This window comes from Polyodon spathula, chromosome 28, assembly GCF_017654505.1.
Source record: "Polyodon spathula isolate WHYD16114869_AA chromosome 28, ASM1765450v1, whole genome shotgun sequence".
NCBI lineage: Eukaryota > Metazoa > Chordata > Actinopteri > Acipenseriformes > Polyodontidae > Polyodon > Polyodon spathula.
This window is the reverse complement of record NC_054561.1, coordinates 3,126,655-3,143,194: the sequence shown is the minus strand read 5'-3', so window position 1 is coordinate 3,143,194 and position 16,540 is coordinate 3,126,655. Positions and strand designations below refer to the sequence as shown.

Genomic DNA, 16,540 nt, shown 5'->3' with positions numbered 1-16,540 from the left:
AGGAAAAAAGAAAAGAAGCAGCCGTGAGAAGCAGGCAGCGGAGTCTTTTTTTTTGAGGGGGGGGGGGGTAGAAAGAAAAAAGCAAGTGCGTCAGCGAAACAGAAAAAAGAAAAGAAAGGAAAAACAAAACCTGCTTCAAAACAAATAATAATAAACAATAAAAAAAAACAACCAACCCAAAAAATAACAAATATAAAAATGTGACAACTACTGAAGAAAAAACAGCAGTGGGACAATATAATGTGAGTGCGCCCAGGAGCACGAAGGAAACACAGCACGAGGGAAGAGAACGGCAGTTGGCTGCAGGTCAAAGATCTGGTGAAGTTACAAAGCTGGTTAGGGTATCAGTGTGGAACCATCGACACTGTGCCACATCTCCCGAGCTCCTAGGACACCACACACTTCTACATGCCCCAGACAAATGTTCACCCCCCCCTGCCAAATTATGTCAGAAAATCTGAATGTATTTAAATAACTGTTTGTAAATAGGTTCTAGCATGATCCCTCATACATGGCTATAAAATATATCTTGTCCAGTACCTTTACATGGTTCTGTGTGTCTATTTTGCAGACTTGGTGATTAAAAAAAGAGCTACATCAGGCACTAGCCCCCAACGATGTACTGTGATTGACTGTATCCAGATTCAATTGCCCACAGAAGAGACTGTTTAAATGGATAAATATTCCTGCTGTGAAACGCAGTCAGTTAGCCCGTTGTGAAAGTGCAGCACTGGTAATGCAAGTGACATTATAATATTAACAGGTCTATTGCTGCCGGAGCATGGATACCGTGGTCCTGTCTGTGTGTCTGTCCTACCTATCTTGGCTCCCTTCTTCAGCAGGGTGACCACCACAGAGGTGTTTCGGCAGCCCACTGCCCGGTCGAGTGGACGCATACCGCTGTAGTCCACATGCTCAATCATGGCTCCGTGGTCCACCAGGAACTGGACCTGAGGAAAGGACAAGACGGGCTAGTTAACCAGCTGCATCGCACCGCTAACATAAGCATTCACTTCCATTGCACCCAAAGTCACTGAAATGCCAGGAAACGTAAATCGAGCAAGGATGGCATTTGACATATGAGCCGAATCAAATGGGGGTCGCACAGCATGCAATTATAGAAATGTTATGACAACACCTACTGTAACTCTAATCCTTACCACAGCCCATTTACAGTGCAGTGGAGAGGCTCAGAATCACAAATTGCGACTCACCACTTCCGCATCCCCATAAAAAGCAGCAAGGTCCAGAGGCGTGCGCCCGTTCTTGTCGGCGTGGTCAGTGGCAGCCCCTCTCTCCACCAGAGAGCGCACCACGGTCAGGTGACCCTTCAGGGAGGCCCAGCTCAGAGCGGTCAAGCCCTCCTTGTCCATCAGAGAGAAGGAGGCTCCTGGGAGAGGAACACAGAAACTGTACCTCGATTGCTAAGACTAGGCTAAACAAATAAAAAAAAAAATATATATATATATATATATATTTTATTAATACGGTGTTGAGCTTAGCACTCTGCAGTTTACAAAATTGTATCTGCCTTCACAGTTCAATCTTCCAATCGTAATAATTAAAGAAACCGTTCCTTATATGAACTTTATTCCAAATCTCTCCATGCAAAAAAAAAAAAAGGCTACTAGCTTGTCGTGGGCACTTGACATGAATGCAACTGCTGTGTGGGCTCACCCTGTGAGAGCAGGAACTCCACGGTCCCCAAGTGCCCTTCTGAAGCGGCCATCATCAGAGGGGTCCGGCCCTGCTTGTCAGCCATGTTGACGTCCGCACCATGAGTCAGCAAAAGGTCCACAATCTGCCGACACAGAGCATCAGCGTTGAGAACACACCGGCAGGTACTTGCATATACTCACTCCCCCACTCCCTCCCTCTCACACATACACACACACACACGTCACACAGTGGCAGCTGTGGGCTTTGGAGCTGCGTAGTTTTCAGTGACTCATGCAGTATTGTAACTAGCAATGCAAGCGGGGCAAGCTGTTAAAACTGTGCGGGAAACAAATTAGGAGACAGGTCTGTCTACCGTATCAATATCTTCTGAAATCTCTACTATGAACTACGCATTTTTTTTTGTTTTAGGATATTTGTGGATTGCTCTTTCAACAAACTTGAGTGCGTACGCACACACATGAACCGATACCCTCTCCTCCCTGGTCACCCTACCTGCCAGTGTCCCTGTCGCACAGCGCTGAACAGAGGCACAATCCCACGTCGGTTAGGTTGAGACACGGCAGCCCCCTGCTCCAGCAGCAGCCTGCACACATCCAGCTTCCCCCGGCCTGCCGCTGCAGTCAGAGCTGAGGAGAGGCGAGGAGCAGAACAGGTTGTTATTTACACACCTCACCCAGACGTTACTCAATTAAGTATTATCCCACAATTTATCTCTAAGGATCATGGAAGTCAGAAGTGTCTAATAGTATTAGGTAATGTTGCTGTGGTGATAAATATCTATACTAATCCATAGTAATCCTAGTTGGAAAAACCAAGAAGTTTAGTTAAAAAAAAAAAAAAAAAAATTAACAAAAAGAAACAATTTTTTATTACTCTTAATTTTATCTTATATTCAGAATATAACATTGAAAAATTGCTGAATATATGTTAAAACTGTGTATTGCTTATGTATTGCAGGTGTTCACAATATGCATATGTGAGATATATTTGTATCAGCAGGATGAATCAACATTTCTACAAAATTGCAGCACAGAATTTGGAAAGTAGGTTCAGCACAGTTAAATACAAAGCTATCAAATGTGTAGGAAACCAACATGCATTGAAGTCACTGAGGGAATTTTACAGAGTAGGATTAGCTACTTTGAACTCTAGTTTATTAATTCACTGTAATGCTCACTCCTCACTAAAACGGGAATTTTGCATGCCTCTCGAACTCTTGTCTCTGCACTTTTTTTTCAATCCTTGGGGAAAGTCTGCCTCTGCACCCCTGTGACCAGTACTGATTTATTGCTCTGCACTAGCCAGTCTGCTGCAGTGCAGCTTGTTCTGACTACCAGTCTTCCCTTTCTACAGCTTTGTTTGGACCTGATCCAGATAGCTGGCAGGCACGAGAATGCGCATTCACTGCAGTACCTCCCTCGGTGCTCCATTCTCAGTATTGATTGCTTCAGCTTCTATACTAACCATGAGGAATCTGCAATGCACATGCATTCAAACTCAGATACTGAACTGAGGCATGGGTGGCTCAATGGTTAGAGAGGTGGGGTCCTTGAAGTATGCGAGTCAACTTCTATCTCATCACAAATACAAACGAAGAGCTTTTAAGGAAACTCTCTGGGCGTGTCCCCTCACCTGTTTCTCCCCACAGGGTATCGAAGCTGTTGATCTGAGCTCGCTCCACCTCCTCTTCATCCTTCTCAGGTAGGTCAAGCAGGTAGGAGACGATCTATAACAAGACATAACAAATAAAACTCCTATTGCATAGCAGTTTCACCCATTCCAGGTTTTACTGGGAGTTTGATTAGCCCCAGCGTATAGGTAACAAGCTCAGGTGAGTTTTCTTAAACCAGGAATGGCTCAAACTTCTATGCAATCAGTCTTGTATTATTATTATTATTATTATTATTATTATTATGCAATTAGACAAAAGTATGACCACTCTGATCACAGCTATGGAGTTCCCTTCAGTGGTTTGCCAGCTCAGCGCAGTACTGCGTGTGACTGAGGAGACTCACCTCGGTGTAGCCCATGCTGGCCGCGGCGATGAGGGCTTGCTGGACAGCGTGGCTCTTGTTAAACACGCCCTGCTGCTGGCCTCCCATCGTCCAGTCGCACTGAATCAGGTACTGGACCACTTCCAGGTGCCCTCGCAGAGCAGCGTGGACCAGGGCGCACTGCCCGTTCTTGTCCAAGTGATCCACCTGTGGGGAAGAGATCAATGAAACACATGCCGTCCAAATGTTTTATCATGCCTGGCCCTTCATAGTACTCGGCACTGTATTCACCAGGGTCAGGGGCAATTCGTGGCGTTCTACTTCAATTCCATTTCCTTTTTAAAAGAAATTACAAAAACACCAATTCATATTCAAATTCCCTTTTAAACAATTCCAACTGATCAAAACTGCAATTAGCACTGCTCTGTCAAAATTAGCTTCTCACAGTGGCAATAAATTACTTTGTCAATTAAATTGGCTTCAAAATAAAAAAGCTGAACAATCACAACAATTATGTCTCTAAAATATCAATTCGATATTGGAATTGGCATTGGAAATTGATCTGTTGGGCTCACCTTGGCTCGTCTGCGGCAGAGTGCGGTGACGATGGGGAGGTGCCCCGCAGCTGCGGCGTAGCCCAGTGGGGTGAGCCCATTCTCGGAGCTGGAGTCCACGCTGGCTCCGAACTCCAGCAGCAGCCCCACCGTGTCCGTGTAGCCCAGGTGGGCGTGGACACACAGGATGGGAGCGTTGTTCAGGACCTCCGTGCGATAGTTCACGTTGGCGCCGCCCAGGATCAGCAGCCTGCTCACCTGCAGACAGAGCCACGAGGTCAAAACCAGCAGCAAGTGCTGACCACTCTCCATCCCTTACGACGGCAGGCTCAAGTACCATTGACTGACAGAAGCTGGATAGTGCGAGTACACTGTATGCAAGACCCGGGCTCAATTACTATTGTACTTTTGTACTATTGGACAATTATTATTATTTGTTTATTTAGCAGACACCTTTATCCAAGGTGACTTACAGAGACTAGGGTGTGTGAACTAAACTGCAGTCACATCTGAAAGACAAAGAACAAGTGACTTGGGTCACACAATGAGTCAGTGAGTGAGCCAGGATTTGAACCAGGGACCTCCTGGTTACAAGCCTCCTTTACACATAGCTGTAGCGTGTTCCCATTGTTTTAATAGCAGGTGAAGAAGTAAACCATGCACTGTGTGCGTCCAACAATCCCACAAGGAGCTGTTATTGTTTAACCACTGGGACCAGGTGGTTAATCTACAACACAGAGGCTGTGTTATAGAGAATTAGTGGCGGATTGGCACAGAACTGCTCAATGAGGCCAGGACTGTGCGTGTGTGCATAACTGTAACTGTAGTTGAATCTTGGCACCCCTATGTAATTGTAATTATACCACATGATTGATCAATTACAGTCAAAGTACGCATTTATTTCTCGAACGATCATTATGTAAAAAAAAATAGTATGTTTCTGTATTTGAACCTGTGACTATTGCTTGGTTATTTAGAATTGTAATTGAAATAGCATTGTAATTGCAATTTCAGCCAATGATTCTTCTGTAATTGTCCTTGTAATTGCAATTCTAATTGACCCCAGGTCTGCTCTCTGCTGTACTCATGTAACATTGACTTCTTACCTTCTAGCGGTGGACTACGCTGTACAATACATGGTGAAGGGGGTTGGATTACCTTTATGTTGGGAGTGTAGAGGTTTCGGAGTGAGGCCAGCGCAGCAGAGAGACCCTCCGTGCTGTATGACACCCAGAGCCCCTGCAGAATGGATGAGGAAACCCCCACCTTCTTACTCAAGCCCTAGAACAGCAACAAAGGAGCGTTGTCATTATTAATATTAGTAGCGTTATCAGAATCTGACTGCCACGCCAGAGCAAAACATCAAAACAATACAAACATCACAGTCAAACCTGCTCATGCGACCACCTTTATTTAGCAACCTAAATGAATGTTATTAAATTACATACTCTCTTTTGTTCATATTACATCTTCTGGCTTTCACAGTGTACGTAAGACATACATGATTACAGGAAAGCATGTCAGAGACAAACAGAAAATTCATAAGTGAATTTTTAGGTGACCACCTGTGTTAAGAGGCCACTATTTGACTGTACTATGTTTAAAAAAAAAAAAAAAAAAAAAAAAAAAAAGATGCAATTATACAATTTGGCCAGCAGAGGGAGTTCTGCGCATTGTATTTGTAGCAGCACGATCCCATTGATGGTCATTCTGACGACCGTGCTACCACAGCTATAGAAAGAGATTACAGATTAGTAGATCAGCATTAAACTAAAACACCTGATTTGTTTTGTCAGCCGTTTGTGCACCTCCCCCTGGGAACTGACTGCCATTGTTTTACCAGTCATTTGCACTGCCGTTCGACAAGAACGTGCTGTACCCAGCTGGAGGCAGACTGCAGTAGAAGTTTTAGGCACATGCAACCCATGCCATTGTATAGGCCTCCGAAGCAGCAAGTTACTATGAAAAAAACTTGTATTCACCTCAAGTCTGCACCAGAATGAATGACTTACTAGCCATTCTACCGTTCTTTTTATAGGGGTTTAAAGCGGCGCGTAAACTTATGTCAGTATGTGCCTCGTAACCATGTAACACACGATTTAAGTTAAAAACAAAGAGACATATAAAAAAGAACTCATTTCAACACACTACATACAAAGTTTGCTTGCGTGTGCCGTCTGTGCTGTGGACTTGAGGGGAATACATGTATAGGCGTCTCACAAGCATAGGGCTGCGTGTTTGAATGAACCTAGAAACAAATTAAAATAAATGCGTTTGCAGCCGATGTATCGCCCTCGCCTTTTGCGAAGCTCGGCTACATCTACAAGTGAAATTTGCTGGACATGTATCCTAACCTCAGTATTGTCTTGCGTCTGCTTTTGACTGTGCCTGTCACAGTAGCGTCAGGGGGGAGAAGCTTTTCTTTCCTGAACATGAAACTAATCAAACATTAACGTTCCAATGTCACAGGAACGTTTAACTGGGGCAGATATCGACCGTGCATCAGATTTGCTGAAATCTGGATTATTCAGCTATAATTGCAGACTTTGCTGCTGCGAAAGCACGGAAAATTCATTTCTAACTGTCTCTTAGAGTGTTTATTTGTGACTGCTGTAGTAAAATACAATAAATTTAAATAGTGCTGTTGCCCTATCATAGCGTAGTATATTACTGGTAAGAATAGGGAATAGGAGCCCTGGAATCAAGCTTTGCATGGGGCCACCGCGGGACAAAAGCCACCGCTGACAGGCAGTCCCAATGCAGGTACTGGCTGAGGTTGAAGGAGCAGTCTGTACCTTGAAGATGTGTGCTTTAAGAATGTGGTGTCCCAGTTCAATGGTCTGTTGTCGGTTCAGTTTCTCCTCCTGCCGGGAAAACCAGAACGCCAGCAGCGTGTGGCCACTCCTAGGGGAGGGAGAGAGAGAGAGAGAGAGCGAGAGGAGGGAGGGAGGGAGAGGAGGAGAGAGAGAGGAGGGAGGGAGAGGAGAGAGAGAGAGAGGAGGGAGAGGAGGAGAGAGAGAGGAGAAACAATAGCTGTGAGCTTCAGCAGGAAAGCGCAGGGCGCACAATATACACCCACTTCATTTATTTAATTTCCACAGAACAACCCAGGCATGCCAGTAATGCAAAGTTCATATCCCCGGTCACGGACACAGACATCACATTACAGGTGTACCCAGCAGTCCAGATAAGCTGCGTGCCTGCCGTTTTTAAATTTAAATTTAACACGCATAGCAATTTTGCTGCACAGCTTGCCTGCCTCCCCTCCTGCCTCCCCCAAAACATCCACTAACAACCTCATCTCCCAGATTACGATGTCTTCAGTTACTAGGAAACTGTACACAAGAAAAACCAACCCAACAAACATTATCCAATCTCTGGCTAGCCCTGTTTTCTTTGCAGCCAATCACAGTAAGAATAAGAACAATTCGAAGCTACACAGGTTGAAGCGTCAACACCCCAGTCCAGCTACAAATCCAACTGGAACCATCGCCAGAGGCAGCCGCTAAAAAAACCTGCTTGTAATATAAAACAAACTGTTTTATAACTTATTGATGCATTTCCTTATTTTATTTAATCGGTATGGCTTTATATTGAAGTTTTAACAAGTTCACTGAGTTAAAGAATTTAATGTAAAATATAAGTAATGTAATTAATTCCCAGAGTCAGTGTGGTACCTCGAAAAAAATGCAGAGCCAATAAAGAACCCTGTAGAACAAGCGCGTGGCTGTAGAGCAGATTAAAGTAACATTGCAGTTAAAAAGGAAGGCTCTGTTGTAATGCCTACCCCATTACCATTAACGGTTGTACAGCATTTATATAGAGATTACTCATGACTTTAAGGTAATGTTGCATTGTACCCTCTGAAATTACATTTTACTCTCTCAGTGTTAAAATTAGAGGGTAAGTTACTCCCAGACCCAAAACCTTATCTGAAGCATATATACATGGTATCATGATGCTATTCTACACTTTACAGGGCATCTACCATGATGCTCATTCACAAGGGGACATACATACACACATTGTTTTAGAAAGCTTGGCTCAATCTACCATGGTGGGCTTCCTCTAAAGGAAACAGTGCCCTAGGCAAGGGGCAAGCCAAACTCAAGAACTGTAGTGCCAGGGTCACCAGAGTTAATGAAGTCGGAGTTTACAGGATGCTAATCTCCTTAGTTGGAACACCTTGTTATTTCCCCTAAAGCCTAGCCGCTGACACACAGACCATAGGGAATACGTTTTGACAATGGCCCAATATCCTGACTACTCGGTTTTTAATCTCTTAAAATGATCCAGTTCTCTTATACTGGCTGCTCAGCACAATGGGCACGTGGCTATTCCTGGATTATTCCCTAATCAACGCATTTACACAAACTCTCAGAGAGGTGGAGAGTGGAGATCGCCTTTGCTGCATGCCTCACTTGTCTAGGAACTGCTCTAAAGACTGGGTCCTCGCTTCCTCCACAGCCCATCCGTCTTTACGTTTAGCTTGGCAAATGGCATCTCCTGAACTCTCGGGTTTCCTCTCTTGCAACCGCTAGTTCTCTTATTACGGCTGTTCACGACCTTTTTCTGGGCATCCTAACCTCCTGGATTGCTTTCCTGTAATGTGCTGCTGCATTTACCCTGTTCTTTTCTCCCTGGAGAGTGCCCTGCCTTTGCTGACATGCCTATTGTCTAGGAAACTGCTCTAAAGGACTGGTTTTTTCTGTCCATGGGGGGGCCATCCTATTCTCCTACGGGAAACTCGTCGTTTTCTGTAATTCAAGCCATGCTTTAATTCTCAATTATCAGATGTAGAAGGCTTTGCTCCACGCATCATATTGGTTCTTACCTTCTGGCTAATCTGGTCTCGCTATTTCCCCCTACATCAAGACAGGAGACCTTTGGTCCACAATCTCTCAGACGGTTTGCCCGTTTTGGCTGGTGCCAATTCTTATGACCGCCGCTTGTAGCTTTTTGGCAGGGTAGGGTAGGGCAATACATTCATTTAAAAAACAGATGGTAGTATTTAATGCAAGACATTTTTTAAATCAACAATTACTCAGATGCAGATACAGATGCATAACCATTTACATTACTATGGATTTCACCTTCTCAAGAAATCTCCAAAACAGCTGAAGATCAGGAGACAGTCTGGTCTACTGGATGGAGAGCCAAGGTTTTTTTTTTGGCCTGAATCCCACCCCGAACTCAGCGTGTAGCATCATGAAGAATGCACTACAAGTGCCGCTAATTTAATTGCAACAGTCTTGTAGGGATTAACTGGATTTTGTTTTAGCACCGTAAGAAAACATGGTAACTAGCTCCACTTTTGCCAATAGCAAATGCAAGCACTTCGGGAGCTGGAAATCAGTTTAAGCTGCTTCATCCCTTTCAAAAAGCAAGTTTTCAGGGTAGAGTAACACAATGAGAAAGGCTTACCTGGGGTCGCAGAGGAACTTCGTCTTCTCGCCCTCCTCCCTCCAGATGAGCCACTCTCGGAAGGAGGGGTGCACGAACATGCGGGTGCCGTCACGGCGCTTGATCAGGAACATAGACAGGTTCTCCATGCGCTGCTGGAAGTCGTCCCACTCCAAGTTGCCCTGGATGGCACCCGCGTTGACCGCCTGGTAGATCTGCTCGTCGGTGAGCGGGTGCAGAGAAGCCACGGCCACGTTGAGCCCCGGCAGCACGCGCTCGAAGGAAGACTGCGTGGGGAACTTCATGTTGCACTGCAGCAGGTACACCTCGGCCAGGGACACCGGCACCACCTTGTAGCTGGAGCTCTTGAGGACCAGGTAGCCCTTCTCGATGAGGTCGAAGGTGAGCTTCAAGTAGAGGCAGGAGCCCTGGCTGAGTGTCTTGAGGTGGGCGCTCAGCTTGCCGAAGGTGGTGTTGTCCATCTTGCCGTTGAGGGAGATGTTGTTCTGGATTTCGGGACTGCTGTGGATGCGGTGGAGGATGTAGGCTTGCAGGTCTTGATCAATGCCCTCATTCTCCTCCAAGTGGTCCAGGGAGATCCGGTGGAATGGAAGCAGTTTGGTGATCTCCTAGGAAGGTGGGAAGGGAAGATGGTGGATCAATTACAATGCAAATCACTTTATATATATAAAAAAAAAAAAAAAACAATTGTAACAGCCTTCAGTGCAACCAGCTTTTCCAATCTGAACCACATGGAAGGCAGCAGCTTTGGGGCTGTTTTCCCTGCTCCTTCACCTATAAAAATACATATATATATATTTTTTTAATTTGATCTCAATATAATTTCAAATAAAAATACAAAGTTTTTCATTCCTGAATTCAAGATTTTCTTTGAATTTCATTTAAGTGAAAAACAATATATGGTGACAGATCCTTGATACCTTTTCACTGCCCTTGAGTAATTTCCCCTCCAACATATTTACAGCAGAGGAAAAGGGAAGTGAAAATGTAAACACCACATGTTATTTAGTTCTTCACAGAAAGGTTGAGTTTGGGACTGAATCCCTGTGGCCTCACTGTACCTGCAGTGTGGTTCTGACGGTAACTATCAGTTTCAGCCAGGGGGGGAATTTTCCAATGGTTTTGCTCAGGAAGGATACAATAGTGTCACCGTAATCCGGCTTGTGGAACTCTGCTTCATTCAAGCCGTCGATCAGGATGATGAACTCTTCATCTGCTATCTTTCTCTCTGAAACGCAAAGACGACAGTCTGAATGAGTTCAATTATCGACGACTGCAAGAGCTATTCTTCACCGCTAATGTGCGTGTCTTCTGTTGCTGGAAGACGAAACAAATGAGGTTTGGGTCAGTCGCTTCAGCAGAAGCTACATTGATCATATGAATAGAAGCAGGACGGGCAACAGAGTTGTGAGAGCCCAGCCAATTTGAAAAAAGGTAGTTTTGGACAAATAATAAATTGATTTTCATTGATTATTTTTTTTTTTTTCAATTTTTGTCCATTGCTTCATGTGGGGAAAAACGGCATCGTCATCCCCCATCCGTCCCCATATGAGGTTCCCATGCCTGAAAGGGTTAAAGAGAGGAAAGCGTACCTCATTTGCTGACTACTACTTTATTTTCCTGTTACCCAAATTATATTTTTGTGTAAAGAAGCTAGCGGACTCCTGGCCTACGTGTTTTAAACGCCGGCTGAAGCCCTGGTGGCGGGTGATCAGGCCTTTTCTACCTTTGTAGAGGGTGTCCAGCGGCTCCAGCACCCCTCTCTTGAAGGAGGCCAGCGGGTCCTGCACGCAGGAGCGCAGGCTCAGCATGCTCTGGAGGTGGGGCTCTCGCAGGAGCTGCTCGCGGTAGGCGATGAGCTGGGGGGAGCGGCACAGCAGCGCCGCCACATTGTGGACGAACTCGGGCACCAGGCAGGTGTAGGCGTTGTCTGCCTGGCAGTAGTGGTAGGCAACCACCTGGGGAGAGCGGGCACAGAGAGAGAGAGATAGGGAGAGCGAGAGAGAGAAATCGAAGAGCTTTTGGATCATGGTTTAAAACCAGAAATGGACTCGCATTGCATTGCAGTTTGAGCCATTCCTGAGCTTGTTATCTGTACACTGAGGCTAATCAAGCCTGTAGTAAAACCTGGAATGGATGAAACTGCAATGCAACAGGAGTCTTATTTCTATCCTTGACAACTGTTTTCGGAAATGGCATTAATGAGTAAGGTGCTTCAATTATCATGTGTTTGCTTGTTTTACCATTGCTCTATTACTTTTTGGACTAAAGAAATCAATGCAGTGGCTGTCTGTTCTACTGTAAGAGTTAAAGGACACAGCTGCTACCAGGTGAATTCTAACGCAAAGACAAGTGATTCAAATATAATACCAAGAAAGAGAACTGACAGAGAATAACCGAGAATGTAACCTGAACGGTAAAGAAAAGGTCAATAAATCACAACCGAATTAACCTTTACGCTAAAAGCCTGTGCTCTCTGAAAATTCCCCCCCAATTTTTTCTTCTTTTTTCTCCTAGGTCCTAATGCATTCTCCAGTTAACTGCATTCATTTGTATTTCAGAAATCTTTTAAATCCTTAATTGGTCCTCTTCCATTTCCCCAAAACACTAGCTTGTGTGATCTTTTTTTTTTAATGCTTTGCTTTTAAATGCTCAAAGCTTGGTTCCATGTAATCACTAAGTGATGAAATATTGCAGGGTATTCGAGTAGCATTGATAGATTATAATACATGCTCAACAATGAACCTGTCCATCACAGCAGAAACTGCAGGGGCAGGTTTTAATGATACAGGTCTGCCTTTAACTAACCTGGCTGGGTTTAATTAGGTCTCTTATTAGCAATACTAAACGCAAAGGACCGCGGTGGATAGAGGATTGCAAATGAAATGCAGAGTCTAGGATGTCTTCCACTGTCCTCTAATCCGAATCCTGTGTTCGCATTACAAGGATACTTCAAGGATAAGCAATCATAGCGGCCTTCAACAAAACCCAGGTGATTCATCAACGCTCAGAAACATCAAATTAACTGCAGAATTAGTCAGACAGGGAGGTGAAACTTTTATGCCACGGATTCTAATTTCAAAACTGCAAGAGATAAAGGGCATAAAAAACTCAATTATTTATGCATTTTGAGAAGAAGATCTAATAGCTTGGCTTGAAATTGCTTTCTGTACATATGCATTTTTTATTAGTCCAATATGCATTGTAAATTTAAGAAAAAAAATCTGCATAATACAGTCCAACATAAGAATGGCAGCTAGGAAACATCTTTTGTGCCAGATGACAGTCTCTGTCAGTGACCAGGACAGCGAGTCTGTAGACGTGCTGTCGACACATTTGACTTCACAGTGCTGGGATACGAGCAGACAATGACGCACAACTGTAGTTGAGTGTGCCCCCCCCCCCCCCCCCCAAAAAAAAATGGAAAAAACTGTCAAGCTTTAGTGCCTTAACAAAAAACAACATTTAAGATCCATCAGTCATTCTTATAAAACGAAAGCATTCAACATCCCAGCTCTTTGGGTAAAACTTTGTCATTTATAACCCTGTACTGTCGCAAGTGGCCATATTTTATTCACAGGGTGATGTCGTTGCAAGCAGATTTCCACAAGGGTCAAAGTTTGCATCTGTACAGATAAAAACTCCCTTTAGAAATGCATGCAAAGATCTGCTGAGTGCACAGAAGCTAAGGAAGAGGTAAAATACACCACTGCAATGTCAACCTGAGCATTATTGAGAGACTGAAGTTCTATCTAATTGGTTGTTTTTTTATGTTATCTGTTTATAGTTTCCCACGAGAACATTTAAATGGAAATCTACTGTACTGTATAAAAAAAAAAAATGTCTGGAATGCATTTAGGAAATGGGGGCAAAGACCACCAAGTTTTGAAGCTGATTATCACACCTCTGCAACTGATTCCAACCCATATAGCCCTGCCTCTGTATTGAGACACCAGTTCATTCTCAAAAGCAGTTTTAAGCAATTCAATGACTCCCCAAGGGTTGTTTTTCTATAACCCTCTAGTGTTACATGTCCCCTGTTGCAGCCTGAAGAAAGAAACTAAAATCAAGCAGACAGATGTTTAGGCTAATGGTCTTCCTTAGTGTTACTGTAGTTTTTGTAACTGTAAGCTAGGTAGCAGGGAACCTCAAACTACACTGTGTGTTATCTCCTACCTGGGATGCCAGCCTCCTCATGGCTTCCTCCTGGCGGCGCCTCATTTCAGGGGTCCCCGGGCAGCTTCCATTGCCGATGGTGGAGTGTGCAGGGGGAGGCTGACTCAACGGTAGGTCCCTGCTCCCTTCCCCGTCTGTTGGAGAGAGACACAGCGAGGGAGAGAGAAGCTGAATGCACTGCTGCATTATCTGAATATTAAATGTGTCGGCTACTCTAGCTATTATTTCCTTGCATGTTTTGAAGTTAAATTGCTGACACTTTAAAGGATAACTGCCTGCGGGTTGAAGTGATTGAAGGGGTTTGAATTTTTTATTTTTTTTATCCACACAGACAAGCCCTAAGCTTAAACTCTTCCGGGTCTTGGATGGAATTCTAGTAATTCTAGTAAGTAAAAGCTACAGTGTAATCTAAATTCTAAACCCATCCCTTGAGACACCTGACATATCTAAAAGCAGAGCAGTGGCGTACGTTTGGGGGAGGCATGGGGGCTGTCTGAGGCGATTTGCCTCATGCGTGTCCCGTGGCAGCTCATGGCCACCAGACGGGAGATGATGGCGGTCTTGCCGAAGCCGATGTTGCCAACGATGACCACGCCGTGGTTGGTGCTACTGTTGGCGCTGCGCAGCTGCCCATCGATCTCCTGGAAGAGCCAGTCTCGCCCGATGAAGAAAGAGTCCATGGTAATGCTGGGCACCTCGAACAGCAGGGGCTTGAGGGAGATGTCTGGGGGGCGGTAGGGCGCAAACCGAACTGGAGTGGGGGGGAGAGGAAAAGGACGTCAGCGTGGAACACCAGAAGCAAGGACACAGAAACTGAAGTTTACTGGTAAAGAACACTACAGTTGAGAAATCCTCTAGTGTGTTATTCCTCTGCTCTAGCTAAAATCTTTCATGTTAACATTCGATAAGCTCCGAATTGAAAACTTGCGAGCTGCCCTTCTGAAAAATGTTATTTTTATTAATAGAGAAATAATGTTTTAACTGGTATTTCTGAAACTGAACCACATTACTGCTTCTGTACTGTGCTTGTCTTAGCGTAGTGAAGAGGCTACCTAGTCGAGTAAAAAAGGTGTTTCTTTTAAGTTGAAGTTGTTTGGACTAGAGACAACCAACTATATTAACTTCTGTAATACAGGAAAATAGATTTTTTTTTTTTTAATATAGGGTCCACAAAATACTGCTCTGCAGTCTGCTGGTTCAAGTTGAGATAGGGTAGTTCAGAAGTTTTCAAAGGTTTTAAAAATCAATAACACATTGTGCCATTTCTTCACACCAAGCACCCATATGGCACTTGAGAAAAAAAAACGTGTAATTTCTACAGCTGAGGTGCTAGATAGTCCAATAGGCCAAATTGTAATTTGAAGCAGGAAAGAAAAATCATCACACACAAAAAAAAAAAAAAAAAAAATTGTTAGGAAAGATGGATTTTAATTTAACTCCTAAATATTAAAAACAACTTGCTCTGCAGTCATAATTGGTGAGAGGATAAGTAACGTTCATTTCATTACATTAAAAACAGCATTGGTCACCTCACCTCATCTGCTTCCTCCACATTTCACTTAAACAAATAAATGATTAGGCAGGCTATTAAAACGTCTTGCCAGGATTAATCTAACTGGTGTTTGACAACTGACAGCTTCAAAATTGATCCCAGGTTACCTAGCCTGCTGTTTCCCTGGCTTGTTAGACTGTGGTATTAACAGCAGGGGGTGCTGAACAGTACAATACACTTTTTCCAAAGAAAATTGAAAGGTTTGGTGCAAGTGTCCTAAAATGGTGCTAGACATGCCGAGGTGAAATTGTGCCACCTAGTCTCTATAAAATGAATGTGTAAAATTTTACATTGTAATATAAAGCTATCCGCCAGGGCTTGTGTTGAGTGATGCGACTACCTGACTCAGGAGACGCCACAAAAGGATGCTGGGAGAGGGAGTTTTTGGAAACTGTCTCGTTGCAAGCAACAAGGAATTACTGTGTCACGATCCTATCAACCAAGAAATCAGAGGCTTGCCCGAGGATACAGTTAAAAACAGTTTACCAAAACAAAACACACATTTCCCATGAAAACACGCATTGCCAATTGCCCTGCATTTCAAAGAAAGATGGACTGAATAGCTTGTTTTGTACAATGAGTTCATTTGAGGCTTGGCGTAGCCCTTGCACCTAACCTAACATTTAGAGAATTCAGTTGACAGAAAACCATAAAGAATGTTGAATGTTAAATTTCACAGATAAAGTTTGAATCATTCTAAGCGTGGGAACTTGGCTTTTGACTAAAAATGCCAATTTCAGGCTTGTTTAACTTCATGGTCTCAAATGAAGAGGTGAAAAAAACTGTATACTATAACAAGTATATGTACAACAAATACTAGTTTTGTGAGCTAAACCGTTCCCCCTTTACTGTGCTCTTGTTTATTGGGATTTGTATTTCATACCTAGTAGCTTTAAATGAATTACTGTTTCAAATAAAATCAGACCAGAAGTAGAAACAAAGGTTGAAATTGTCACAGAATCTAGGAACCATCTGAAATGCCATTTGACTTTATAGGGCACAAAGCACAAAAAGGACACATTTATGATATCTAATTACCTTTTTGTTCAAACTCAAATTCAGACCCCCTGCAGGCTTGTCACACTGAAGCCGTCTTGTCCCTGATGGACGTACACGCACAGCTTATCTGCTTGCTTTCCAAACAGGAATATGATGCCAGG

General features: G+C 43.8%; 1 protein-coding gene across 12 annotated transcripts in view; it reads right to left on the bottom strand.

Moving 5' to 3' along the window:
• LOC121301861 (protein TANC2-like) overlaps positions 1-16,540 on the bottom strand; it is a 159,838-nt gene that overhangs the window by 11,315 nt on the left and 131,983 nt on the right. For all 12 annotated transcript variants that reach the window (XM_041231524.1, XM_041231527.1, XM_041231528.1 and 9 more), the window contains 14 exons: positions 14,298-14,579; positions 13,829-13,962; positions 11,379-11,610; positions 10,714-10,880; positions 9,653-10,260; positions 7,024-7,132; positions 5,387-5,509; positions 4,250-4,486; positions 3,696-3,881; positions 3,313-3,406; positions 2,173-2,306; positions 1,678-1,801; positions 1,215-1,390; positions 818-950 (listed from right to left, as the gene is read on the bottom strand). In XM_041231524.1, the coding sequence (XP_041087458.1) occupies positions 818-950; positions 1,215-1,390; positions 1,678-1,801; positions 2,173-2,306; positions 3,313-3,406; positions 3,696-3,881; positions 4,250-4,486; positions 5,387-5,509; positions 7,024-7,132; positions 9,653-10,260; positions 10,714-10,880; positions 11,379-11,610; positions 13,829-13,962; positions 14,298-14,579 (2,739 nt within the window). The remainder of the gene's footprint in view (positions 1-817; positions 951-1,214; positions 1,391-1,677; positions 1,802-2,172; positions 2,307-3,312; positions 3,407-3,695; positions 3,882-4,249; positions 4,487-5,386; positions 5,510-7,023; positions 7,133-9,652; positions 10,261-10,713; positions 10,881-11,378; positions 11,611-13,828; positions 13,963-14,297; positions 14,580-16,540) is intronic.